This window comes from Stylophora pistillata, chromosome 1, assembly GCF_964205215.1.
Source record: "Stylophora pistillata chromosome 1, jaStyPist1.2, whole genome shotgun sequence".
Lineage (NCBI taxonomy): Eukaryota > Metazoa > Cnidaria > Anthozoa > Scleractinia > Pocilloporidae > Stylophora > Stylophora pistillata.
This window is the reverse complement of record NC_142519.1, coordinates 7,882,532-7,905,910: the sequence shown is the minus strand read 5'-3', so window position 1 is coordinate 7,905,910 and position 23,379 is coordinate 7,882,532. Positions and strand designations below refer to the sequence as shown.

General features: G+C 37.7%; 3 protein-coding genes across 9 annotated transcripts in view; 2 read left to right on the top strand and 1 right to left on the bottom strand.

Moving 5' to 3' along the window:
* The window catches only part of LOC148741091 (fibroleukin-like), a 371,193-nt gene that overhangs the window by 209,893 nt on the left and 137,921 nt on the right, over window positions 1-23,379 (top strand). The window lies entirely within an intron of this gene.
* Window positions 4,585-23,379, bottom strand: part of LOC148741098 (angiopoietin-related protein 7-like) — a 24,496-nt gene continuing 5,701 nt past the window's right edge. For 2 of the 4 annotated variants that reach the window (XM_088756813.1, XM_088756818.1), the window contains 4 exons: window positions 22,458-22,603; window positions 6,257-6,463; window positions 5,693-6,076; window positions 4,585-4,948 (listed from right to left, as the gene is read on the bottom strand). In XM_088756813.1, the coding sequence (XP_088612939.1) occupies window positions 4,701-4,948; window positions 5,693-6,076; window positions 6,257-6,353 (729 nt within the window). In that variant the 5' untranslated portion in view covers window positions 6,354-6,463; window positions 22,458-22,603 and the 3' untranslated portion in view covers window positions 4,585-4,700. Of the gene's footprint in view, window positions 4,949-5,692; window positions 6,077-6,256; window positions 6,464-13,928; window positions 14,103-22,457; window positions 22,604-23,379 lie in introns of those variants that run through there. The other 2 variants (XM_088756831.1, XM_088756824.1) reach the window with 2 other exon arrangements.
* Window positions 20,781-23,379, top strand: part of LOC148741097 (leucine-rich repeats and immunoglobulin-like domains protein 3) — an 18,905-nt gene continuing 16,306 nt past the window's right edge. Inside the window, exon 1 of the mRNA XM_088756613.1 lies at window positions 20,781-21,037. The gene's annotated coding sequence lies outside the window, so the exon portion shown is untranslated. The remainder of the gene's footprint in view (window positions 21,038-23,379) is intronic.

Below are 23,379 nucleotides of genomic sequence, written 5' to 3'. Positions count from 1 at the left end.
CAAAAATTGTTCGCGAAATTTAAAATGGTCACGCATGTACGCAGCCGCGTGGATATCTACGGTGGCCCATAGGGGACATGACACATTTTTTTTTTATCGCACGATAAATGATAGATTATCGCGCGATAAATGGAAATTATCGCGCTATAAATGGAAATTATCGCGCGATAAATGGAAATTATCGCGCGATAATTTTTATTAGTATCGCGCGATAATATTTATTATTATCGCGCGATAATATTTATTATCGCGCGATAATTTATCATTTATCACGTGATAAATGGAAACTTGTCAGGTCACGTAATCGGCTTTCATGCATGTTGTTTCCGTGGACGACAATGACTGCCACAGTTGAGGAGCTATGTTTTGAGGTCAATAGTTCGTTTTATTCATGTAAAAAGATCATTTAGCAGTACGTGGCAATACTACGACACATAGCTCTTTGAATCAGTATAGCAAACCTTGATTTTGCAAAATCCGAGCCCGTGGAAATTTTGTATTATTTATTTATATTTTGTGATAACTTTTTGATGATTGCATGACTTACACTGCCACGGTTGTGTTACACTAAAACCTTGAAATAAACTTTCACCAGTTTTCTCATCTTTCAGTCTATACTATATGCATAATTTAATTTAATTTAGTCCATTTTCACTGCATTAAGTTTTGCAGTGGGGAAGGACTAGAAAGGAACATAGGAACCATTCGTGCTAGTCCACCCTCCCACCCATCCCACCCCAGGGGAGGACATCCATCACACAGTAATCTCGTGTGTGGGAAATTAACGTCTCCTACCCCAACCCTGCAGGAGACGGGACCTCCATTTATTCGTCCCTATCCGAGAAGACTAGAATATCTAACCATTTCTTGATATTATAGAAAGGCAGCAAATTCTTCTCAATTATTTTAAGACCCTGAGTGTTGGTCCGGCCGGGGCTCGAACCCTCGACCTCCCGCACAACAGTCCAGCGCTCTATCCATTGAGCTAACCGGGAGGCGGTTATGCCTCTAAATTTCTAATATATGCCCTCTAAATTTCTAAATTTCTAATATATGCCCTCTAAATTTCATTGCCATTGCTCAAATATCCTATCAAATATTAAATCAATCAATTCTCTCTATTCCTCCAAACAAAAAAACACATTATGATCGTGACTGTACGCCAGCAGGATCCAATTCTTTAATTATGACTCGTACCGTCTCCTTCTGGACAACAAGACTGTAGTCAATTCTTAATCGCTGGTACATTTGGCGATAACCAATACTGTTCCTGCATGGACAAATGCAACGGATTACCGGAAAGAAGTTGACCTAGATGACACTGATGTGATTGATGGTGAATGCTGCGACTGAACAAGCCCCACAAATTGTTTGGAGGAATGCAGAGAACTGATTGATATAATTATGTAAGAGCAACAGTTGCAAGTGCCTTCAACTGCTCTAGAAGCCCGTAACCTTTTCGTGGATCTCGTTTATCTCATCGACAACAGTTGGTTCAGTTCTTGTATGATGTTTTTTTGAAGGGGAATTAATTACACCCGAAAAGCTAGGCTCATGTGTCCCTAATACCACCCTTTCTTTGTGTGCGAGGCCTTTCTGGCAAAAGAGGACCGACAGTTCTGGTGACATATGTGTCAAAGTTACTGTGTTTACATTTCTGTGCGAAATAGAGGATACTTTAAAAGCCTATGAGCATTGTGTAACTACTCGTGTGCACGAAGTAATTTGACCTTATTCGGCCCGAGCTTTTTTTTAATCTTTTCAGACCGCGGAGTAAAGCGAATTCCGCCCCTTTCACCTCCGTAACTTCCAGAATATTTGAGCAGTGACAATGAAATTTAGAGGGCATATAGTATAGACTGGAAGATGAGCAAACTGATGAAAGTTTATTTCAAGGTTTTAGTGTAACAACCGTGACTGTGTAAGTCATGCAATTATCAAAAAGTCATCACAAAATATAAATAAATAATAAAAAATTTCCACGCGCTCGGACTTCGCAAAATCAAGGTTTACTATACTGATTCAAAGAGCTATGTGTCGTAGTATTGCAACGTACTGCTAAATGATCTTTTTACATGAATAAAACGAACTATCGACCTCAAAACATAGCTCCTCAACTGTGGCAGTCATTGTCGTCCACGGAAACAACATGCATGACAGCCGATTACGTGACCTGACAAGTTTATAAATGATAAATTATCGCGCGATAATAATAAATATTATCGCGCGATAGTAATAAATATTATCGTGCGATAATGAAAATTATCGCGCGATAATAATAAAAATTATCGCGCGATAATAATAAAAATTATCGCGCGATAATTTTTCATTTATCGCGCGATAATTTCCATTTATCGCGCGATAATCTATCATTTATCGCGCGATAATCTATCATTTATCGCGCGATAATGTATCATTTATCGCGCGATAAAAAAAATGTGTCATGTCCCCTATGGGCCACCGTAGATATCACATAAATATTACTCTCTTAGAAGCTTTGAATGTCGTCTAATAATGCTCGGAAGAAATTTACATTTAAGCATCTCGATTAGGAGTGTTTGTTGATATGTTTACATTTATTCATTCAATCAGTTTTTTTTTTGTTTTTTGTTTTGTTCTATCAGAGAACAATTGCCAAATCATTTAAATCAGTAATTTGAAGCATTCGTCCCGGGAGTGGAATAACAGAAGGGTTTTCCCCCCTTCAGATTTGAAACTCTACCTAGTTGACATGTCACTGTTCGAAGCTCTGCAATTTCGCTGTGTTAAGATTGAATAAGTTAAATGAATAAGTAGGTCCAAGAAATAAAGAATACCGGAATGTATTTGCAGGTATACACTGATGAGATCCTGTTTACAAGAAATAAGGCGAGTGCAATTGAATTTAGGCAATTCCTTAGCTCTTTCTTCCATTCTTTCCAGGTTTTATCTGTTAAACAGTAAAATAATCAGACTCGAAAAGGTTATAAAATTATATCTCTGAGTATTGAGAAAAGTGACTTTCAATGAGTTGAGAAGAGTCATGTGAGGTTAACCTTGCGGCGACAAAAATTGAAACACTCTCATTGTTCGAATGACGAAGCAAATTACATTTATATCAAAATTGCTTTCGAAAGGAAGATGAAACAAAATATAAGTAGTACTGAAATAAAATATTGATGAGATTATTTTGGTTCAAACGGTGTTCACTTCTTGCTTGGTTAGCTGTCCCTCATTTTTTGACACCTTCTTACCTTCTGTCGCCTTGATACTTAGACCTTTAATATCTGCTGTCATTACGATTATCGTATATTGTGTACATCTAACCTGACATTTCTTCTTCTCTTTGATTCATCAATTTCAGAGGACATTTATCAACATCACAGACGATGAAATCAGTGGCAGATTTGAAGTGAGCGGGTAGAGCCAAAGAGTACTTGAGAATGTGTTCAGAGCTCAGGTAATCATTTAGTTCACAACATAGCAAAATTCGTTCTAGTATCTGAAACTAACTTCAATGTGTTGCGTTCAGCTTGCTACACTATAATAGTTCTTAAAATTATCAAGCGACAGCACTTAGGGTCAGTAGAATCTTACACACAGTCGTACAATGATATAATATTTCGTTTTGTGGAATGTACGAGCCATATTATCAAGGAGAGTTCTTCGTTTTGTTATGTGATTCAAAGGTGCATATAGAATACTGATTTCCCAAACCTTCTGATTCTGCATATAAGGAAACTTATGACAGTTCAATCTAGACAAAAAACCCTTAGCTGTTTTACAGACTCAAAAGTTTTGTCGCTTTCCTTAAAATCTAAATATATTCCTCAATGCCTGTAAAATTTGCTCTGATGGGTGTTGCTATGCTTGTTAGCTAAAGAAACTCGGTCAAGTTTTCCTTTTTTTATGATTTGTAAATCCTTTTAAGTTAATAAAATTTTCAATTCAACTTAACTGATGAAAGTTTTAACTGCCATACGATTTCGGTTGTCGTTTTTGTCCGGAACTCGCTGCGCTTGGTCAGTCAGTACTGCTTCGACCTCAAGCCAATAATCCCCATTATTACACGACTCAGGCAGTCAGAGGGCCAATAACTAAATCAAAATACTCTATTGCCGGTCAATATTCTCTCAGTATTGGACCGGGCACTGTCCCGAATGGTCTCTAATGATACTGCACTTGTGTCTCTTTGAACTCAGTCGTATAATAAATCTCTTATTAACCAAGCTTGCTCGGGACCGTACTGGAAGAATATCGGCCCTCGGTCTTTTTTGTACGGACCTCGTTGCGCTCGGTCCGTACTGTCAAGACCTCGGGCCGATATTATCCCAGTACGCTCCTCGCGCTTGGTTAATAAGATATATGTACGGCCCTCATGACTAACCGATCGTGTTACTCTGGTGCGAGGAAAACATTTTTGGCGGGTTTTTGCGAGTAACAGCTCCACTATCTACCGCATGTCCCTGCATAAATGTTTATTTTCTTCAACTTTGTATTTATTTCATGAGCTTTATTGCTATTGCTTTGTAAACCCCGTCAATGGCACGAACTACTAGTTTCTATTGAAGGAAAATTTCTTCTTCAAAACTTTTATACATTGCCACTTTTATTCGACAACCTTCCCACACTCAACTAGTTACACAAGAATCAACAAGTACACTGCAAATTTATTTTGTTGTAGACTTTTCAACACGATCCCATACATTTTACATCAATCATTATCCGGGACATTCCGGCTTGATCTTCATTTCAGCTTTGGTGGTGAGTATATTAGGTTCGTTAGCCCATAGATCCCATCTTATACCATTCTCTTGGTGATAATTACCGTTGAGGTTTGAGTTACCACAGAGAGTTGAATTTTTAGGATACCACCAAGCACCAAATCTATTAGTGCATTTTGTGTCGCCTTTATCTATGGTTGAAAATTCAGCGTGGCGATTGGTATCTAAAGAATTTTTGGCATCTCCTTTTGAGAAAAGGAAAGAAAAATATATGATTAAGGTAATTTTTTATGATAATATGATAATGGTAATTCATATAGCGCTTTTCCTATAGGAAAAAAAAAATTCTTAACACGGCACACCAGCGCTTCAGGAAGACCTCTGATCAAGGGACATCCAATCAATGTATTGGTTGTCCATTTAAAGACAACTGTGGTGCTGCGTCGGCGGGGATAACAAGGTAATTTCAGAACGAAGGGCTGACGCTCGAAATGTCAGCTTTTTAACTCGTTACGGTGCCAATTTACAATTCAACTTAGTTGATATAACCAAATCATCTAGAGGCAAGTTGCGAATTGCGCATCGATTAAGGGCTTTACTTTCCAATATACTACGTATGAGCAATTAAAGCTTTGGATCACAAAACTGCCTTATTCTAGTGCCTGCTTCTGTTGAATAGAACTTACCAACACCTTATCGACTTCACCTAAATCATCAATTTGACTGTCACATCGCTTACAACCAATTGATCTTTCCCCGCCTAAAAGTTTATCTGAATCGTCGATTTGATGCTTTAGACATTAATCCATAAATCGTAATAATCATGTCTTACCAAATTAACTGAAAATATTGCCTTACTTTTACGGCGTTTGCACAACGGATAAAAATTCGGTAAGGGTAACTTTCGATGTAAAACATCTAGCCGATGAATCGATTTGTCATTTCAATTTATGTTAATCATAATAATTATGACGTAACATATAACTAACCTGACATTTCTCCAATAGTCAAGGAATAATTTTTCAATTCCGATTCAACTACGAACAAGTCGTACTCAGCGTAGGGATGATGAACTTCCTGCTTGACTCTAAATTCCAGATCTACTCGGAGCTTGTTCTTTGTTCGCCAAGTGAGGCGATTTATCTTGTCCAGTCCCAACCAATATTCACCACTCACGTTGCCGAAGCCATGCTTGTAGTCGCACCAGCTACGATTAAAATCAACAGAGCCGTCCAGTCTCCTCTGGATCACCGTCCATCCTCCTCCAGTAGTGCTCTGATTACAGTACACATCAAAGTCACCTAAACCATCAGGATCAATCGTATAGACACCGCTGGAGGTTTTGCCAGCCTTGTACAGCTCAGCACAATTAGCTGTTGAAAGAAAAAGATGTGATTGGTTAAAAAAAAAAAGAAATCGACTTAGTCAAAGGCAAGTATCAGTAGAACGAAGACCAGATCTAAATTTTTACAAACAAAGTACATTTCACGTTCGTACTGGCAAAAGAGAAATATAACTTTTATACAAGGAAAAAGAAATAGCAACGTATTTACCTGCAAACGATCTGATTGGGCCGCCCAAGGTTTGACTCCTAGTAACCAACACCACCAGCAGAAAAATCCTGAGAGAGCTCGGTATTACACTGGGCATTGTTCGAGTGTTGAAACTACCTTAAATTGAACTTCTGAAAGTAGTGAGAAAGTTATGATGGAAGAACTGCTGCAGCCAACTGAATTTATACTCCCCGATGTTAACCATTTCTGAGGAAGAGAATATTTATCTGTCAGTGCTAAGCAGCTATTTTCGTATTACGTCCTGGACAATTTTATTCAAATAATCAGAACTTCAAGTATCTCTTTCTATTGCCATGCGGAAGGTTAGTGCACGTGGAAGGGAAGAAAAACATCCCACGCCTTAAATTTCCTTTTTCACAGAGAAAAAAGGAAGACTTCCAGCGTTCGTTACGGTTGGTTATTTTCAACTTTAAGAAAATATGAACACGAATTTTTTATGCTTCTTGTTACTGAACAAATTTTATGAACACAAAAATTTGATGTTTCTTGTTACTGAACAAATTTTATGAACACAAAAATGTGATGCTTCATTACTTTTTAACAATTGTTTAATTTCATATAATCTTTAGAGGCACCGCATGGAAAATGCGACCAACTCTATTTTTCCTTTTTATTTTATTAAAAAAATTTCCCTGGACCAAGGCAAAAAAAAAGAAAAAAAAAAAAAGTTCTGTAAAGTTTTGGCGTGAACGCATGATGATATGAGAAGTTCTCAGTGTAAGGCTACCGGAATCTTACATGAAATTATCTTGTGTTAGTCAGCGGACGACTTATGGCGCTTTCCCACATAACTTCCACAGTGTACCCTTAGTGAAGTTCAATTAAAAAATGCAAGCTGTTTTCAAAATAGGGAGGTGTGAACTTCCAACTCAGAAAAAATCAACATGCGATTCAAGAAAGGAAAACACGTCAGGGCCCGAATTGAGGATGAGTCAAGAACACCAGCTGTTTCCGAGCCTGAACCTGAGTCGGAAGCCGACAATTTCAAAGTTGACGGAGGCAAGCAAAATGACCGTGGATGTGAAATAGATGAGGATGTTGGTCCACGTATTTAATTTGTCGTAATCACTGAGATCCTGCCGGAGAATCGATATTTTCGTTTATGATAATGAGCAGGATTAGCCAGACTTCAAAAGGGAGGATCGTGATGTTTTCCTCATTTACCTTAATGTGCGGGGCCCGAATTCGAATGACATATTTAGTATTCGTTGACGAACCTTTAAATACATCTGAGTTTTTTGGAAAGGAGAAAAACAAACGTAATGCTTAATAACTATTTATTAATGCTGTGTTTTCGGAAAAAAAAATTAAAGAAAGCTAAAGATCATTTCCACAAAGAAGGAAAGGAAAGACGCGAATCAAATTTAGAAGTCACAAGAAAAATTGTCGAATTTCTTTTGTGGCTCAACTCTAACACGGTTGTCGATCGAAATCCGAAGTTAATATGTAAATTTTTTTCTGGGTAACCCAAAGTTTGCCAGCTGCTCCAAACTATCGGTGAAAAAGCGAGGAAAAAATAACGAAAGGATAATTCGATACTAAGGTTTCATTCAAAGAAGGGCTAAATCTTCTGTTTCGAAGCGAATTCAAATATTTTCCAACTTTTGGCAATCCAAAAATTTGTAAAAAATTTCTCACTTTCTAAACTTTGACAGCGGTCGCATTAAACTAAAATCCTTAGTCCAAAACTTCACTGATTGATTAGTATGTCAATCACAAACCATTCTCACTCTAAAAAGTAATAAAATAACTATTGCGCAAGTTGCTACGGAGAAACGGATCCTTGTTTTCCAGCTGATCTTTCGCGCTTTAGTTGACGTTTGCGCTGCTTGTCCTGGCTACAATACTTGCAACGGAAGGGGAATTTCTCGTAGAAGCCATACGTTCTCTAAGTTGCTGCCAGTATATGCGGACCCTGGAAAAGAGTCACAGAGACCGACTCTCGAATTATTTTCCCTCAAAAGAAAAATGGGTGAGATGGATGACGAGTGGACTAAAATTTTATTCCCAACGAAATGACATATCTTGCATATTATGACAGCAAAATGGTCGATAAACAATGTCAATCGGAAAAAGGAAGATAGTTCCGAAATAAAACGTAGAGAGGAAACTTTTAATATATAACGATAAAACGCATGGGCGTTGTTAACGTGTGAAGTGAGCTTAACTTCGCGGATGTCGCATGAAACAGGACGAGCGGGTTTTTTTTAGCGGTTATACACTACACACTACATTACTGACGCCCCTCACTTTGGAAACGAAAGGAAAACAGGTGCAAAAGGTGGGAGTCGAGGATTTCCTCCGTTAACATGACATTCAGAATGTTTTATTCTTTGACACAAAATATATTATTACACAATAAGTGATAAATGAATATCTATTCCTTTCTGGACTAATATTTGAAGAAGCGAAAATTAAAGGTAACTTCTCAATTTATTTGGATCTCCGTCTACATTGAAGTAAAATAAAAATAATAATAATAATAAGAAGAAGGTCTTATTTACTATCATGCCGACTTTTGAGCCTTTATATTGATGAAGAGAATTATTCATTTTGGCATTCCCGTCCGAGAAAAGAGTATGCTTTGTTATTCAGCTATTTGTAGGCTAATCATAATTTTCAACGGCTTTTATGATACAATGCACAGGAACATTGGTTAAAATTTATCAAATAATTAACAGTTAATTACTAGAAACTGCTGAAAATTAGGAGGGGGTATTTGACTTTAATTTTAATCTTCTCCAACTTGCTTCAGCGAAATCTTCCACAGTTTTCACAATTTGTGAAACTTGTCCTGCCGATATTTTTAAAAGTTAGTTTCTTCGCTTTTTGAATTTTTTTTCTACCTCCAACCAATTGGTCTAGTGGATTCCATTAAGGGGCAACAGGAAGGAGACAAATATGCTCCACTAAATCTTTCAAGGATCAGTAGACCTCAGAGATTATAAATATTTGATTGATCTAGCTCATTACGTTTTTACAATGGCCGGGAATGTTTCTGGGAATAGCTGCGTACGACCTTATTCTGTAGCACTTTGCAATTGCAGGTAATACAACGAATGCAAATATGGCGTCCAATTTGAATTGCCATTGTTCTGGACTGACTAGCCTCGTCTTCACGTGAAAATACAAAAGGATTATTACATGTGTGAGAGGCCAGTCAGTCCAGAACAATGGCAACTCAAATTGGACGCCATATTTGCATTCGGTGTATTCATTAGAGAATTGGAGGGGTTAAAAGTTTTTTTATGTCATCTAATCTAACCGAATCCTATTAGATGACGCCATGAGAAAACAGGAAGAATGGAAAAAGTGCGTGGGAATTTAATACCTTGGGTCAATTTCACCCATTCTTTACTTTTGTTAAGAAGTATTCCAACTGTTCTAGATGTCAGCAAACAAATATCTCATTAAAATATTTTCATTCCAGCAGAAGAAAAGAGTAAAAAAACATATTTTAACCAGGCAAAAATTAATATTTATAAAACGCAGAGACCAAGGGGGAATTTTTTTATTTGTTTGTAAGCTTTACTTTACCAAGTGTTTCAATCTCATTGTTTCCTATAGTCCCCATAGCAAAGTCGAAGTACGATAAATCTGACATCAGAAGAAAGTTCGTATGCTTTTTGTTTTTTTCTTTGTTTGTTTGTTCTGTTTTTTTTTTTTGTTGTTTTTTTGTTTTTTTTTTTCTCCGAGACTTGACACGTTAGTCTTTGAAAACGTTTTCTGGTTCAGCGTTTCATTTCTCGTGCTAGTGAAGGAATTCCGATCATAATGTAAAAAGGTCTTCCAGGAGAAACAAGCAATGGTTGTTAATGTTCATGGTACATGGACACCGCGGAAATACGTTTTTTAAGGCACGATACAGTATTTTATTGGTCAGCGGACACCTCGACGAAACCATAAAATGCCGTTAACTTTTACAATGTTTTCGCCGTGAGTCAAATCGACAGCGTAAAAAGGCAAAACTTAGAAAGAATACTGTAAACTTAGCTTTGAATCTCCGTTCACCTTTTGGATAGTTCTCAAGTTCAATTATATAATTTGCCATAGCCGAACTGAAGTTGCACACGATATGAAATTGTTGTTTTTCGCTGGCGGCTCCGTGGCACGTAAGTTTTGTTTATAGAAGAGCGTAAGCACTAAGGCTAAAAAGGAGACGGTTTTTGAATGACTGAAGCGGTGATCCGAGGACGCTGCACCATCAGGTTTATAAAGCAGTGGCTTGAACCGTATAAATCGGTAAGTCAACGGCATTCCGGTCAGATTCGCCGAGAAGACAAAACATGCCCGTGTTGCATGGACACCCTATCCCCACTCGTTATTGTACGTATCATACTAAGCCAAAAACCTATGACTGTAACATGTTTAGGACTGAAGCCCCCCAAAATACAAAAATTGGCTCAACCAGAGGAAAAATAAACCGAGGTATGTTTGAGTACAAAATGTCCATTGTAATGGTAGTAAATTAAGTTTTCACTTTCCACCTTAGTTTGTAATTTTTTTTTCTAAGCTGTAATTTTTTTTCTGAGCAATAATTTTACTTTCCCAACAAGTATTTTTTCCCCATCACAATTATGAACAATTTGTAGTATGTCTTTTTTTATGCTGCTCTTCCCTCACTAATCATTTTATTTTATTTATTTTTGCTTTTTCTATTCTTTCTTTACTAACTTACTGCCATCTGCAACATAAAATGTAGTAAGCTAATAGAATACTTCTGGTTTATATAGCTCCCTGATTCACAAAGTAACATCACCATCTTGGTACTACTAGAAAACAAATTTAAAAAAAAATGTTTAAAAAACAAAAGTACTGTAAGGTAAAATAATTATAATAATATAATTTAATCAATTTATGTGAATAAAGCACTGTATTGTCTTTTCTCTTATTGCAACAGCCTTGAATGAATCAACTACCTTCTAAACTTGATTTCTTATATTCAGAAGCTGCCTGAATTATAAACAAAGAACTTATGTTGGGTGTTTATGGAGGTGGAAAGAACATAAAGATTATGATGATTAATCTTCCAAATTAGAAATGTCAGAGGGAAATTATCAGAAGTATTCCTGAAGTCAAAGTTGTTTATTAAAAATGTTCAGGAGAAAATTGATTAGATTAAGCCAGCTGTCAATTCCCAGTTAACACTAAGTCATGAGGAGTAACCAAAAGCTTGTAATTAGCCTGTGTACTGCTGTGCCCATCCAGTCAAATAAACATCAGGGATGGGATATTCCCAAACGTAAACAAGCACCATACAAATGTCCTTTTCCCAACTTATTACTGGGGAGGGGAGCACTGGTATGACTACACTAGTTTTAGTCAATAAGAAATTCTTACTAATTTCAGCAATATACATATATTTTGCCACCTTGAAAGAAAATGGCTACAAGTCAAATGGGAATGTTTCATAACAATGTTCTGTAGGGATATGATGTAATATTACTGATGGGGATCATAATTATCCTTACAGCGGCAGCGCATGTGATGTGTATGTAAAGCAAAGCTAAGCTAGTCTTAAAAAAATGAATGGAAGAAGAGTGGTTGATTGTTTGCATAAATTAATGCAATGCACATGCAAGATAGTGGAATATACTTCAGGTAAACATACATGTGCCTGTAAAAGTTTCAAATGACTGAGTTATAAAAATATAACAATAATAATAATAAAGTGAGTTTCATTGAAAATGCTTTCGTGTAAACAATTAGAGCTGTTTGGGAAATTGAAGTAGCTTTTGTTGCAACAGAATAACGCTTGTTTAGTGATGTTTACAAAGGAAGTGGAAATCGAAGAAATTGTGAATTGTTTGCTGCGCAAAGGCTCGACAAAGATTATTATATAAGCGATTCATTGAGGGCGCGGAGAATATGCAATATTTGAGACCGTCCAACATGATCGGTTCATTTATAATTTATCTTGAATTAAGCCTTTATTGACAGCAGTTGATAGTAGATCTCTATTACACGTCTTTAGTACGTTTGGTTGTGCCTGTTCACGAGATAACTTGATGATAAAACTGCAAGTATATGAAATGAACAAATGTTTTCATATTTTGATTACGGACACCCGTTCTTAAAGGCACAGAAAATCAGAAGGGTGGAATGGCGAAAAAATCAGTCTATAAAGGTAAAATTCTCATCAGAGTGAATAATTACCAAAATGAGAAGGCACCGCACGTCGGCGGTGAGTGTATGAATATTTTCAAAACACAATAATTATCTGTATCGCTTCATGCTAACAACACTTAAAAATCCAACCAGTCTTCAGACTCGCTGGTAAAGTATCTTACAGAACTAATCTCTTGCTTTGTCTGGATAACTATCGCTGTTATTGGCATTTGTGAAGGCGAGGGCGACTGAAGAACCAAGATCGCGCTTCGTAACTGGACGGCCAGCCTAAGTCAGCAAATAGCACACAAAATTACTCCCCTATACCGCTAGTTGTTAAGACGTGGTTTTAGTATTAAAAACTAATTCAAAGGATCAAATATAACAAACAAGGAGAAGTATCATGCATATTTTCCAACTTAAAACCACGCAAAAAGCCGATGTCTTCATATGGAACATATTGAACCGCTTGGCAGCCTAAAGTTGATGACCACTGACCAGTTACTGTGACGTCACGAAAACGTATTTCCGCGGTGTCTGGTACATGTGGCTTGTTGGTCTGTCGAAGAATACCAAAATCTTCTTCGGCTTGCTTTCCGGTGAAAGGTAATTTGAAGTTTCTTATTCCTTTTTGCTAGTAAGTTATCTGTTTTAACCTTGAATTTTGCTTCGCTTTATTCTTTTTAAATTTCCTCATGTTACTTCGCTACAGGCCACGACAGTGAGCTGTTAAAGGCGGCTGAGTTGCAGGAACGAACGCAGACGAACATAAGTAAACTACATAAACAGGGACGACATTTCTCCTTCTTAAAAGAGCTAAAGCCCAAGCTCACCAGCAGCCTCTTTGAAGATTAAGAACAATGGCAAAGTAGTTATTTCTGGTGGCAATGGACAGCCATTCACTACTGAAGTCAACTAACTAAGATAAGTCAATCATTGGTTTCTAAGCCTAACTCCAACATCTTTTAAATTTTGCTGAAGTAAGTTAATTCTAGGAAATGTTTGCTCGCTAAGTTTCGTAATTTACGTTACTCATACAACTGGACGGAACGAGTGTAAATGTTCCCTTTCAAGTTAGAATTTGCACTCGATTCTCGGGTTGATACACACGCATGCGATAAACACCAAACTAATATAGGATCTTTTCTTTCTTTATTCCTTTCCTATTCTTTGAGGCGTTCTTATATCGATTCTTATGTAAATATTTCGCTCCGACGAAGGGCTAACGCTCGAAACGTCAGCTTTTGTAATCATTACGTTGGCCAATTTATCATTTGAACTTTGTTGATATATCCAAATTATTTCGTTACTCCCACCGACGCAGCCCCAAACAGTTTCTTTCGAAATTATCAGCCTTTGTTCTTATATCGAAGCGGTTAACTGAAATCGCTACGTGAAAAAATTACCTCTTCAAGATTAATATCGATTTGGGCAACGAGCAAGTGGCAGTTAAAAGAACCAAGAATAGTAAAAAACCAGCGATAGGTTTTGCTTTGAATCACAACTACGAGTTAAAATAATCACAAATTAAATTCTTGCTTACCAACGCTCGCGGGTCTTGACTACTTTATCGAGGATTACGGTCTAACTTGTCTTCTAGCTTAGAAACGATCTTGATTACATGGGGTCTTATCCTGAACTGAAACGCTGACTAATTTTTTTTTTTTAATTTAAAGGAACTAATCACGGAGACGTTAATCAAACCCTAAAATATTTCGCAGCTACTTTCGGAAGTTGTAACATTTAGCAGTCTAGACCTCCTGGCTTTTATATAGCCATGTTCACGGTTACAGTCTTATTTCACACTTTCGCACTTACTTTTACATGGGGTTAAACTGTTAGCCGTAAAACGGCAAAAAGATTTAATTGTTAAGCATAAAAACTCATAAATTTAACCTTTGCATTGGTCTTAGAATAGTTAGCCTTCATTTTGAAAGCGTCAAAATCTTAGAATGTTTCGTGTCTTGTGTCGTGGCCAATGCGTAAAAAAGAAAAAGAAAGAAATTCCTCTTTATCAACTCAACAGCTGCCTGATCTGGAATATATTACGCTTGTTCCTAGCTCTAATTTGTTTAAGAACAATTGGGACTTTGTCCCAGGCTCGTGACAAGACGAAAGACATCTTCCTCTATTTCTTTGATTTAGGGAACTCAAAATCTACCATCTTTCTTATTCTAGTAATTTTATTGTTTTTATCCCACGGTTTTATTCGTGACTGTCAGGAATTACTAAAGAAAAATATTAAAAAATCAATAAAAACAGTATCCCTACCACTTTGAAAACTATTTTTTGGAACAGGCACACAGAGTAAGTTTAAAAGTAAGTTATTTTTTCTCTTGCACATTTTTTTTGCAATTGAAAGTAAAAATAAGCTCCCCTCTCGAGCTTATCTACGCTAAGTATGCACGGGGGACAAGAATATCACGTACCAACTGAGCCTCAGAAACATTTCGAGTAAGTCAATCTGGTTTTTTAGCCTATTATAATATTTCACATGGTTCCTGGTATCGCAAAATTTTTAAAGCATTGAAAGGAGCTAGAGTTAGTTTTGGAGAAGATTTGTCTCACAATATTTGTGTCACATGACACTCTAGAGTAATAATAGTAATTGGAGCGGTCTTGTGTTATAATCTGCTAGGAAAGCGCAAAGCAGCCAAATTTGCCTTTAACTTGTAGCACTCCAAAACCTTAAATTGTTCGTTTTTGTTTGTTTTGTTTGTTTTGTTTGTTTTTTTTTTTTTTTGTAGGGCCGCAGAGACAGGGAAGAAATCCGTCCCTAAATATTGTGTTACAAACATGAGTTGTTAATTTTTTTCCCAATAAAATTATCCTAGTTGTTCTTTTATGGTCCTCATTTGTTTTGTTTTGGTTTTCGAAATAAAATCATAAAGACGGTTAACTTTACTTAACAAGAGTGAAGTTGGCCACGAGCTTTTATCATGATTGATGGCTTATAAAAAAGCCGTTGTATAACACAGCTTTCTGCTCACTGCAAATTTCCGGCGAACTAACTCTTCGCGAACTTTACTTGAACTCTTTCCACTTGACGGGAAGCCGTTTTGTGGCTGTGCTCGTCAAGGAAGGCAAGCGACTTTCGAAGAAACAGCTTCAGGTGGACAGGAGCGTCGACCTGACAGACACCCCCTGTTATAGTCAGACCTTTTTTTTTCAAAGAAGAACCAAGGCCTCCTGCTATCAGCTCGTCTCCACTAGCGAGGTATAGACTCCCCCGGAGATCTGACGGAAACTCAGGAAAGATCGCTCGCAGTATATACATCGTGCCGCACGGTGACAGTTTCATTGGAAACCGGGGACAGTTTTAAACCCTTCTTGAATAGTAGAGACAATCTCTCTCTCTCTCTACATTCATCGACAGGGCTGTTCACTAGGGTGGTGATGACAGATCTTCCGGCAAGTGTTCCGCTGGTTCCCACGTATTTTCACAAGGGGGGTAATTCTGCCAGTAGATGAAGTATTCTGTTTTTCTTCCTTTAACTCATTTTGCAACAATTCGCTGTACTTCGTAAACGCCCATTGCAGTTGGCTTTACCTCCGGACGGTATTTTGAATTACAGGCGCGATCGCAAATATTATTCAGCAACGTTTTGTAAAAGCCTGGCTGATGTCTCGTACGCTTCAACATGTTAATTCGAAGGAATCAATTATCGACGGTCCTTTTCATATGTTTTGATATATCAAAACGGATCCAAATGTGAATAATTATCTAATTGTTCCCTCAGGCGCGAAGCTGTTTTAGGTGGTCGCTTATTTGTTTGTTTTTCTCTTGATGTTTTTGTAGCCCTTAATTCTTCTTTTCTTTTCGGAACAAGAAAGACTTATTAAGCAATAGAGTGTTTCTGTCGAGAAACTATCAGACCGATAGTTCCGAGACAGAAACACTCTATTGTCTTTATTCGGTTCACCGCTACATTTTCTTCCGCGCGCCAGTTGAAAAACAGTCAAAACCCACTAAATGCAGATCAATCAAATATTTATTCGTGCGTACAGCCTGTCACAAATGTCAATAATTCGCAGCCGTACATTGGAATCCAGTAGCCATACTTTGGGAAAGTACGTGTTTTATTGGAGGGGGGGGGGGTAGGCCGGGGCTTCGGAGGGGAGGGTCATTAGTAAATATTTTACAAATTGGGGAGGGTCGATACGCAGCCGGGGGAGGCTCATAGTGTTTTTTTTTTTTTTTTGGCAAGGAGAAAACTACTCCATGTCGGTTAGTTGACCTTTAATTATTTGTTACCAAACACGCGAAGTGTACAGAAACCTAAAACTTATATATACAAGCAAAGCTACCAGTCTAAATTTTAAAAAGATGTCGAAATATTATGTCAAAAAACTAAGAATCGGAGAAAATTTAGGGCTGAACTATAACTTCTAATAGCTATTAAGTCATCAAAAAAAAAAGTAAAAAGAAAAGAAATCAGCGGTTTCAAGTAAATTCAGTGCGCGTTTCAAGTAAATACAAGTGACATATGCAACGTACTGCTCAGAATGACCCTGAATGATTAAGCGATTTTTTCGCGCTTTCAAATCTCTTATATCTCTTATGAACAAGTAAGTTAACGTAAAACAATTCACTTAGTCTCGGGTAAATCGCTGACTGAGCACCGCTATTTCAAGTCCGCTGCCGCCGCATTTCAAACTCGAAAAGGGGGCCGCCAGATGACAGGTTCTAAACCGCCTGGTCGACATGAAATTATTTCAACAATTCCGATGAAGTTTTGACCAACAGGAGTTTGTTTAGTCATGTCTTGGGTAAAAAAAAAAAAAAAAAATTCGTTGCACACGAATTTGCAAGCGCTTTGTGAACAGTGCGGCCGGCCTTTAATTAGTGCGCTATCGTTAACTCTATCGCACATTGGGACTGACATCACGCAACAAACCGTTTGATTGACAGCAGCTGAAATCTGCTTATGCGACTCAAAGCTAAATTTACTTACCAATCACAGCTGATAAGTTCTAGACATGTAAATTGATATTACGCTCATTGAAAATAGTATTCTGCGCGATGAATATGAGGTGATGATGATATGAAAGCATAGAAATGGTTTTGTCATACGTTTTATCTCACGTTTGTAGAAATGTATAAAACATATCGTAGCACTTAGTTTTTCAATTTGTTAGATGAAACGAACACGCACCATCGCTATTAGCGTTCGAAAATAAACAAGTCATCCTTGAAATATTCTCCTGAAATTCATCATTTATTAACCAAACTTGTTCGGCATGATAGCTGGAAATTAGCTTTGATCTTTAAAAGAACTCAGTCAATATCCAGTCCTTGACCTTACACTTAGTTAATGACCGCATACCTATCATCGCTGATTTTATCACCGTACACGGAGTCTATCATGTGGGTCTGTGTGGTTTTAATCGACTAACGACAAAGGGCGATAACTATAACTGGCAACCGACAAAAGGAAAAAAAAGATTACCAAATAGCGACAATGAAAAACTAACGTAAGATGGAGATGGTCCGACATTATTGATATTTGGGTACAATGAATATATGAAGTTCATATATTTTGAACTGCGGTATTAAATACGTATGATGCACGATCCTTCGCAGTAGATAGCGCTATTTATGCAATGGCGAAAATCAGACCTGAAAAAAATCAGGCCTGTACGGGATAATACCGCAGGCCTGTAATACCGCAGTTCAAAATATATGAACTTCATATATTCATTGTATCTGATTTATGACTTTCACGGGTTTATTACGAATCAACTTAACGGCCTGCTCCCAGTTGGTTTGTTAGCTCAATTGGTAGAGCGCTGCACTAGTATCGGAGAGGTCAGTGGTTCGAATCCCGTACAGGCCTGATTTTTTTCAGGTCTGATTTTCGCTATTGCATAAATAGCGCTATCTACTGCGAAGGATCGTGCATCATACGTATTATTGATATTTGTAGTTAGATAAAAGAGCACTCTAGCTTAGGAGGTAACTGCTTTAAATTTCAGGCTTAGTTAATTATAGGACTCATGTCATCGAACTTAATGAACTTGCGTTTTAAGTCGTGAATTAAGATTTACCAACAACCGACAAACTGATCGAAAACTTTTGTCAGCTACGGACAAAGTAATAAAACTCTAACCGATATTTCGACCCTCCTATTCAGACCATCCATCATTTTCTTATATTGCATAACAAATTTCTGTCAAGCGAATAAAATCGATATTAGTCCTCTCTTTGTCCTTCAGTTTTCTTGAGAAGGAAATTTTCTTTTCGGTGTCTCATATGCAGAATATCTCATACTTGATTTATTTTTCATATATTTAATATATATATATATATTTTTTTCTTTTTTTAATTGAAATACATTGGTTTGATCAAAGGCGGCTCAAGCGTGTTGTGTGTGATTTTGGGGTCTTCCGGTCATTAACGGCAATACTTAGCGTAATCCGTTTGCCTTTACTGAGGGGCATATTAGGGCCTCTGGGAAACCGCAAAACCGGAGAAAAAAACCTCCAAAACCGAAAAACCGACGAAAAAAGGCAGCAAAACCGAAAACCGCATGCAAATCTGACAAAACCGCCACATTTTCACCTTTAAATGGGGTTAAAAAGGAAAAACTGAAAACCGCATCAGAGTTTTCGTGAAAACCGAAAATCGAATGCAAAAACACGTAAAATCCGCAAACCGCTCTGAACACCAAAACCGAAAAATCCGAACCTTTTTGGCACAAAAACCGAAAAACCGATCCGAAAAACAGTGAAAACCGCAAAACCGAAAATTCCAAAGCCCACCCCCCCCCCCCCCCCTCTTACTACGGGATTCAAATATCGAAGAGCGTCCGGTCCAATTACACGCACGACTCCCCGGAAGGTGTTGTTTGGCAGTAGGGCAGACGTAACAACCTTCCTATTGATCCCCTGGAGAGTTCTTTATTTGGCCAGAGGCGCTTCGATATTACTATGATTCGAGGCGATTGCCTATGTTGTATCAAGGCCGATTCATTTTTAACCTTATGTACGACAAATGTAGATTTGATGACGACTTCTCTGTTCGCGGTTTGGATGCCAGAGTGGAGAGGAGTGCCAGGACTGTTTTTCATTTCTTTTCTTCCTGACAAAATAATGCCATTTCCCTCTACTTTGGGCTTGTTTTTTTCTTTGCCCAAAGATTCCTCTCTAGTTTTTATTTTTTTTGTTATCCGTGAGAAAAGACGTTCCACTAGCAGAGACCCTCTAGGTGTGAATTTTGTCAAGTGCGCGATGAAAACATAATATGCAGATAACATGAAAATGCCGCAATTATTCTCCCAGGGGGTTCGTCCATTTACGAGATTATGACGCCTTCCTGGTCTATTAACTTTTATTTAAAAATACGTTTTCCCATTTAAGTCAGACGCTTTTTGAGATTTTTTTTTTTCCCTTATGAACGTTAGGTACAATTTTTAACTTCAGTCTAGTCCAATTAAAGAGAAAGCGATTTTTTCGGCCTGTGAAGGTGGGAAGTAACCTTAAAAAATCGCTAGAGATGATTCTGTCATAGAACGATAAAAAATAGAATAGCGTAGACATTGATTTATTGACTGAGCGAAGGAAAGGATGAATTAAAAGATTATAAAACAAGTTCGTAGAACGGATGCTTTCCTAGAAGGATAATTTTTTAAAACCCGACCTATATGAAACAAGGCGTAATTTAGTAAATTACAGCAGTGCAATACATCGAAGAAAAATAGCCTTCATTACTTGAATACGAGCACCTACTTATTTCATATTTCAAATGGTTTTACTTGTCACACCTCCCCAAGGTAGGCATTATTATGGTTTAATCCATTATTTCCATTAAATATAAACAAAGCCAGTGATAAAAAAAAAAAAAAATGCTCAAGAGTTTCACTTTTGCATCGTCATACTATACACGGAAAAAAAACGAACTCGTTTTATCCAAGTGCACTTCTGAAGTATTTAGACAAAAAGATTGATAGCGCTATTAGTTCAAATAATTCTCTTATCACAATGTACAAAACATCCCTACTATTTCTCTTCTATAAGCATTGCTCCTTTCCAAATTTTATTCAAGTATATATAGTTTGCTGAATTTTTGCAGAATGTTTTTGTGCCTTCCTGCCTCTCTTTTTATGCTTTTTTTTTTTTAATTGTAATCTTAACTACGTTTCGTTGATAACAGTTCACGCATGAGAACTGTATTTCTAGTCTTAGTTGTGGGGGAGCTCATAATCATTAGCCCCTTGGTTTCCAAATGAGGTTCCCTGCCAGGAAAATAATACATGTACATTTAAATACTGCTAATATTTTAACTCTTCCGGCAAATAAATCAATCAACAGGAAAAGTGTCCATTAAAGTGTCAATGCAGATATCTGCAAGCGGCCTGCAATTACCAAATATCACATCGCTCAAGTTCCACTTAAACCACATCTTGACTCTGATGATGACTTAAATCAGCCGTTACGGTGCCAATTCAAATTACCTTGTTACCCCCACCGACGCAGCACCACAGTTTCGTTAGAAACTGTCAGTCTTCACAGGACTATATACGCACTCACCCGGACGATCTTACTACACTTTCATCAACCACATCTTTAGCAGAGGATTCTTCTTTTGATCATCATAGCAGTTAAGCTTACCTTTTGAAATCGTTTGGTTGAGTTGTCAAAAGCTGTCGCTGGGTAAGTATACCAGTCTTTTTCCATTAGTACTTTAGTAGCTTTTAACCAGACTATTTTTTGCGTTGCGTTCCACTTCGGCTTCAGACTTGTGGCCAAATGTTTCAATTTTTTTACTCAGTGAGTTGTGTTAAAGCATAATTCTATTCAGCCTCTGGGATTTTTTGTTTCTTCTGAATATTTGGAACCCTCACGGTAAAACTTGTACTACTGAAGACACGGCACTGCACATGACGCGTTAATAACCAATGGATAAAATGACAGGGAGGCTTCTTAGCGTCATGACCGATGGTACGAATGACAAAAATATTTCCTTTGTTTATACAGCACCATGAAAAAAAATAACAAAGGTGCGTGCTAACATGAACAATCCTGATTTTATCGTGTAAAATGACAGCTTTTCAATTCGAAATTTTTACGGTTTTTCATCTGAGATGTGAGCTTAAATTGTCCATCTTTCACATAATTTGTCATGGCCTATTCACTGCGACTATATTGTGAAGAAAGCACGCAAGCAACTCCATGCGTTACGAGTCTTAAGGAAATCAGGCCTCCCACCAGCAGATCTTATTCAGGTTTATTGTAGCCTGGTACGGCCCATTTTAGAATTTGCATCTCCGGTGGGGGCCTCGTTATCCGCCGGTCTGGTTCACTTGGTGTAAAGCGTTCAGATGTTTGCACTGAGAATCATATTTCCAGATTGCTCTTATGAGTCTGCACTCGTGAGCTGCGGCTTGCCTACTCTGTTGGCGCGCCGTGATGAGGCTTGCAGGCGTTTTATATCTAATATCAAAGAGTTTGGCTTCCTTGCACACCTGCTGCCAGAGCCTACGAATGTCGCTCATGGGTACGGGTTGAAATCCGGTTTTTCCTGTTCTCAATTCCGCTTCGTCAGAACAGACCGCCTTAGTAAGTTCGTTACTCACAGTTATAATAGGGCTTGATTGTTTTTGCTTGTTATGCCAAGTGTATTGTGTTCTGTGTAGAATTGAATGAATTTTATTGTCTCCCTTCTAATTTAGTGTTTAAAACTACCTAAAGGTTAAATAAACTGATTATTTATTTATTTTAATTCATTCTTGTTTGTTTACCTCGTTCCTTCCAGCACAATCTCATAGACAGTTTAAGTCTGTACCTTTACTAATCTCCTAAACAAATTTTAGTTGCATGTATTGAATTGATTCTACTCTCTCTGACTGTTAATCAGCCCTCGTCGTTTTTATACGCTCGAATTTTCAAAATGCGAAAAGAATCGCAACGGCACTAGTCTGTGTACTCTCACTTGCATAATTCGTCAGAATCGGCCCGTGGGCATTACCATTGTATAATGCCCTGCTCTGATCTCGCTCTTAGCCAATCAGAAAGCGCGTTATCGGCCACAAGGCTGAGCTCTGTAATAAAATAAAGTGAGAGGTATTCTTACCTCCTTGATTCTGCGTACGCGAAAAACACCATTTTCATATCAAACTGTTTCCCCACTGCGATGGACATTTGTTTTTGTCGGTTCCAGCTTGGCGCGGCCGCTAACCCAGATGCCCTCCTGAGCAAATTTTCAAAATGGCGGACAAGCTAAAGAGAGAGATAAGAGAACCAAAGCGATTCCGCAACGAATACTCAGCATACACCCCTGTTAAAAAGGTCATTTCACAGAGAAAAGATACAAAATTGTATGATGTTGAAGTCACGGAGGTTGACAAACACAACAAGAGACTGAAAATTCACTACGTTGGCTACAGTACACGCTTCGATGAGTGGAGACCCTTCGGGGTTCTGTCCTCGTGTACCGGTTCACAAGAGCCAATACAAAAGACCAAACAATACACAATAGCTAACCGATAACTCCTAAATAAAGAAAGAACAATGGTAATGCCCTTGTGAACCGGTACACCAGGACAGAACCCCCTTCGGGGACGGTGAAGCATCTGAATATTTTCCTTCGAAATTGTATAGATTAGTAGGCTGCAACAAAAATTTATCGGACGACGTTTAGGGTAAAAGCAGAAATGTAACCTGAAAAAAATGTATTTATTCCGACTCTTTCGGAAAATAACTTTACAAATCTTACTTGATTATCTCGTTAGTAAACGATGGTGAAGCGCTTTCCGAGCTACCCGATTCTTATCCCACTGCTTTCACGCTTATAAAACAGGAAACGAGCAAAAGGAGGAAGGTGTGGCTGTTTTGACTAGCCATTTGACGAGGTTCAATCTGCTCCTTGTTCTACAATTTACATATCAAAACAAGGAAATTTGTTCCTCTCTTTGATTTTGGCGGTACATTGTCAATTTGCGCTTGCGTAAGAGAGAAATCGCCCAAGACTCCTTGCTCGTTTTTTTTTTTTTTTT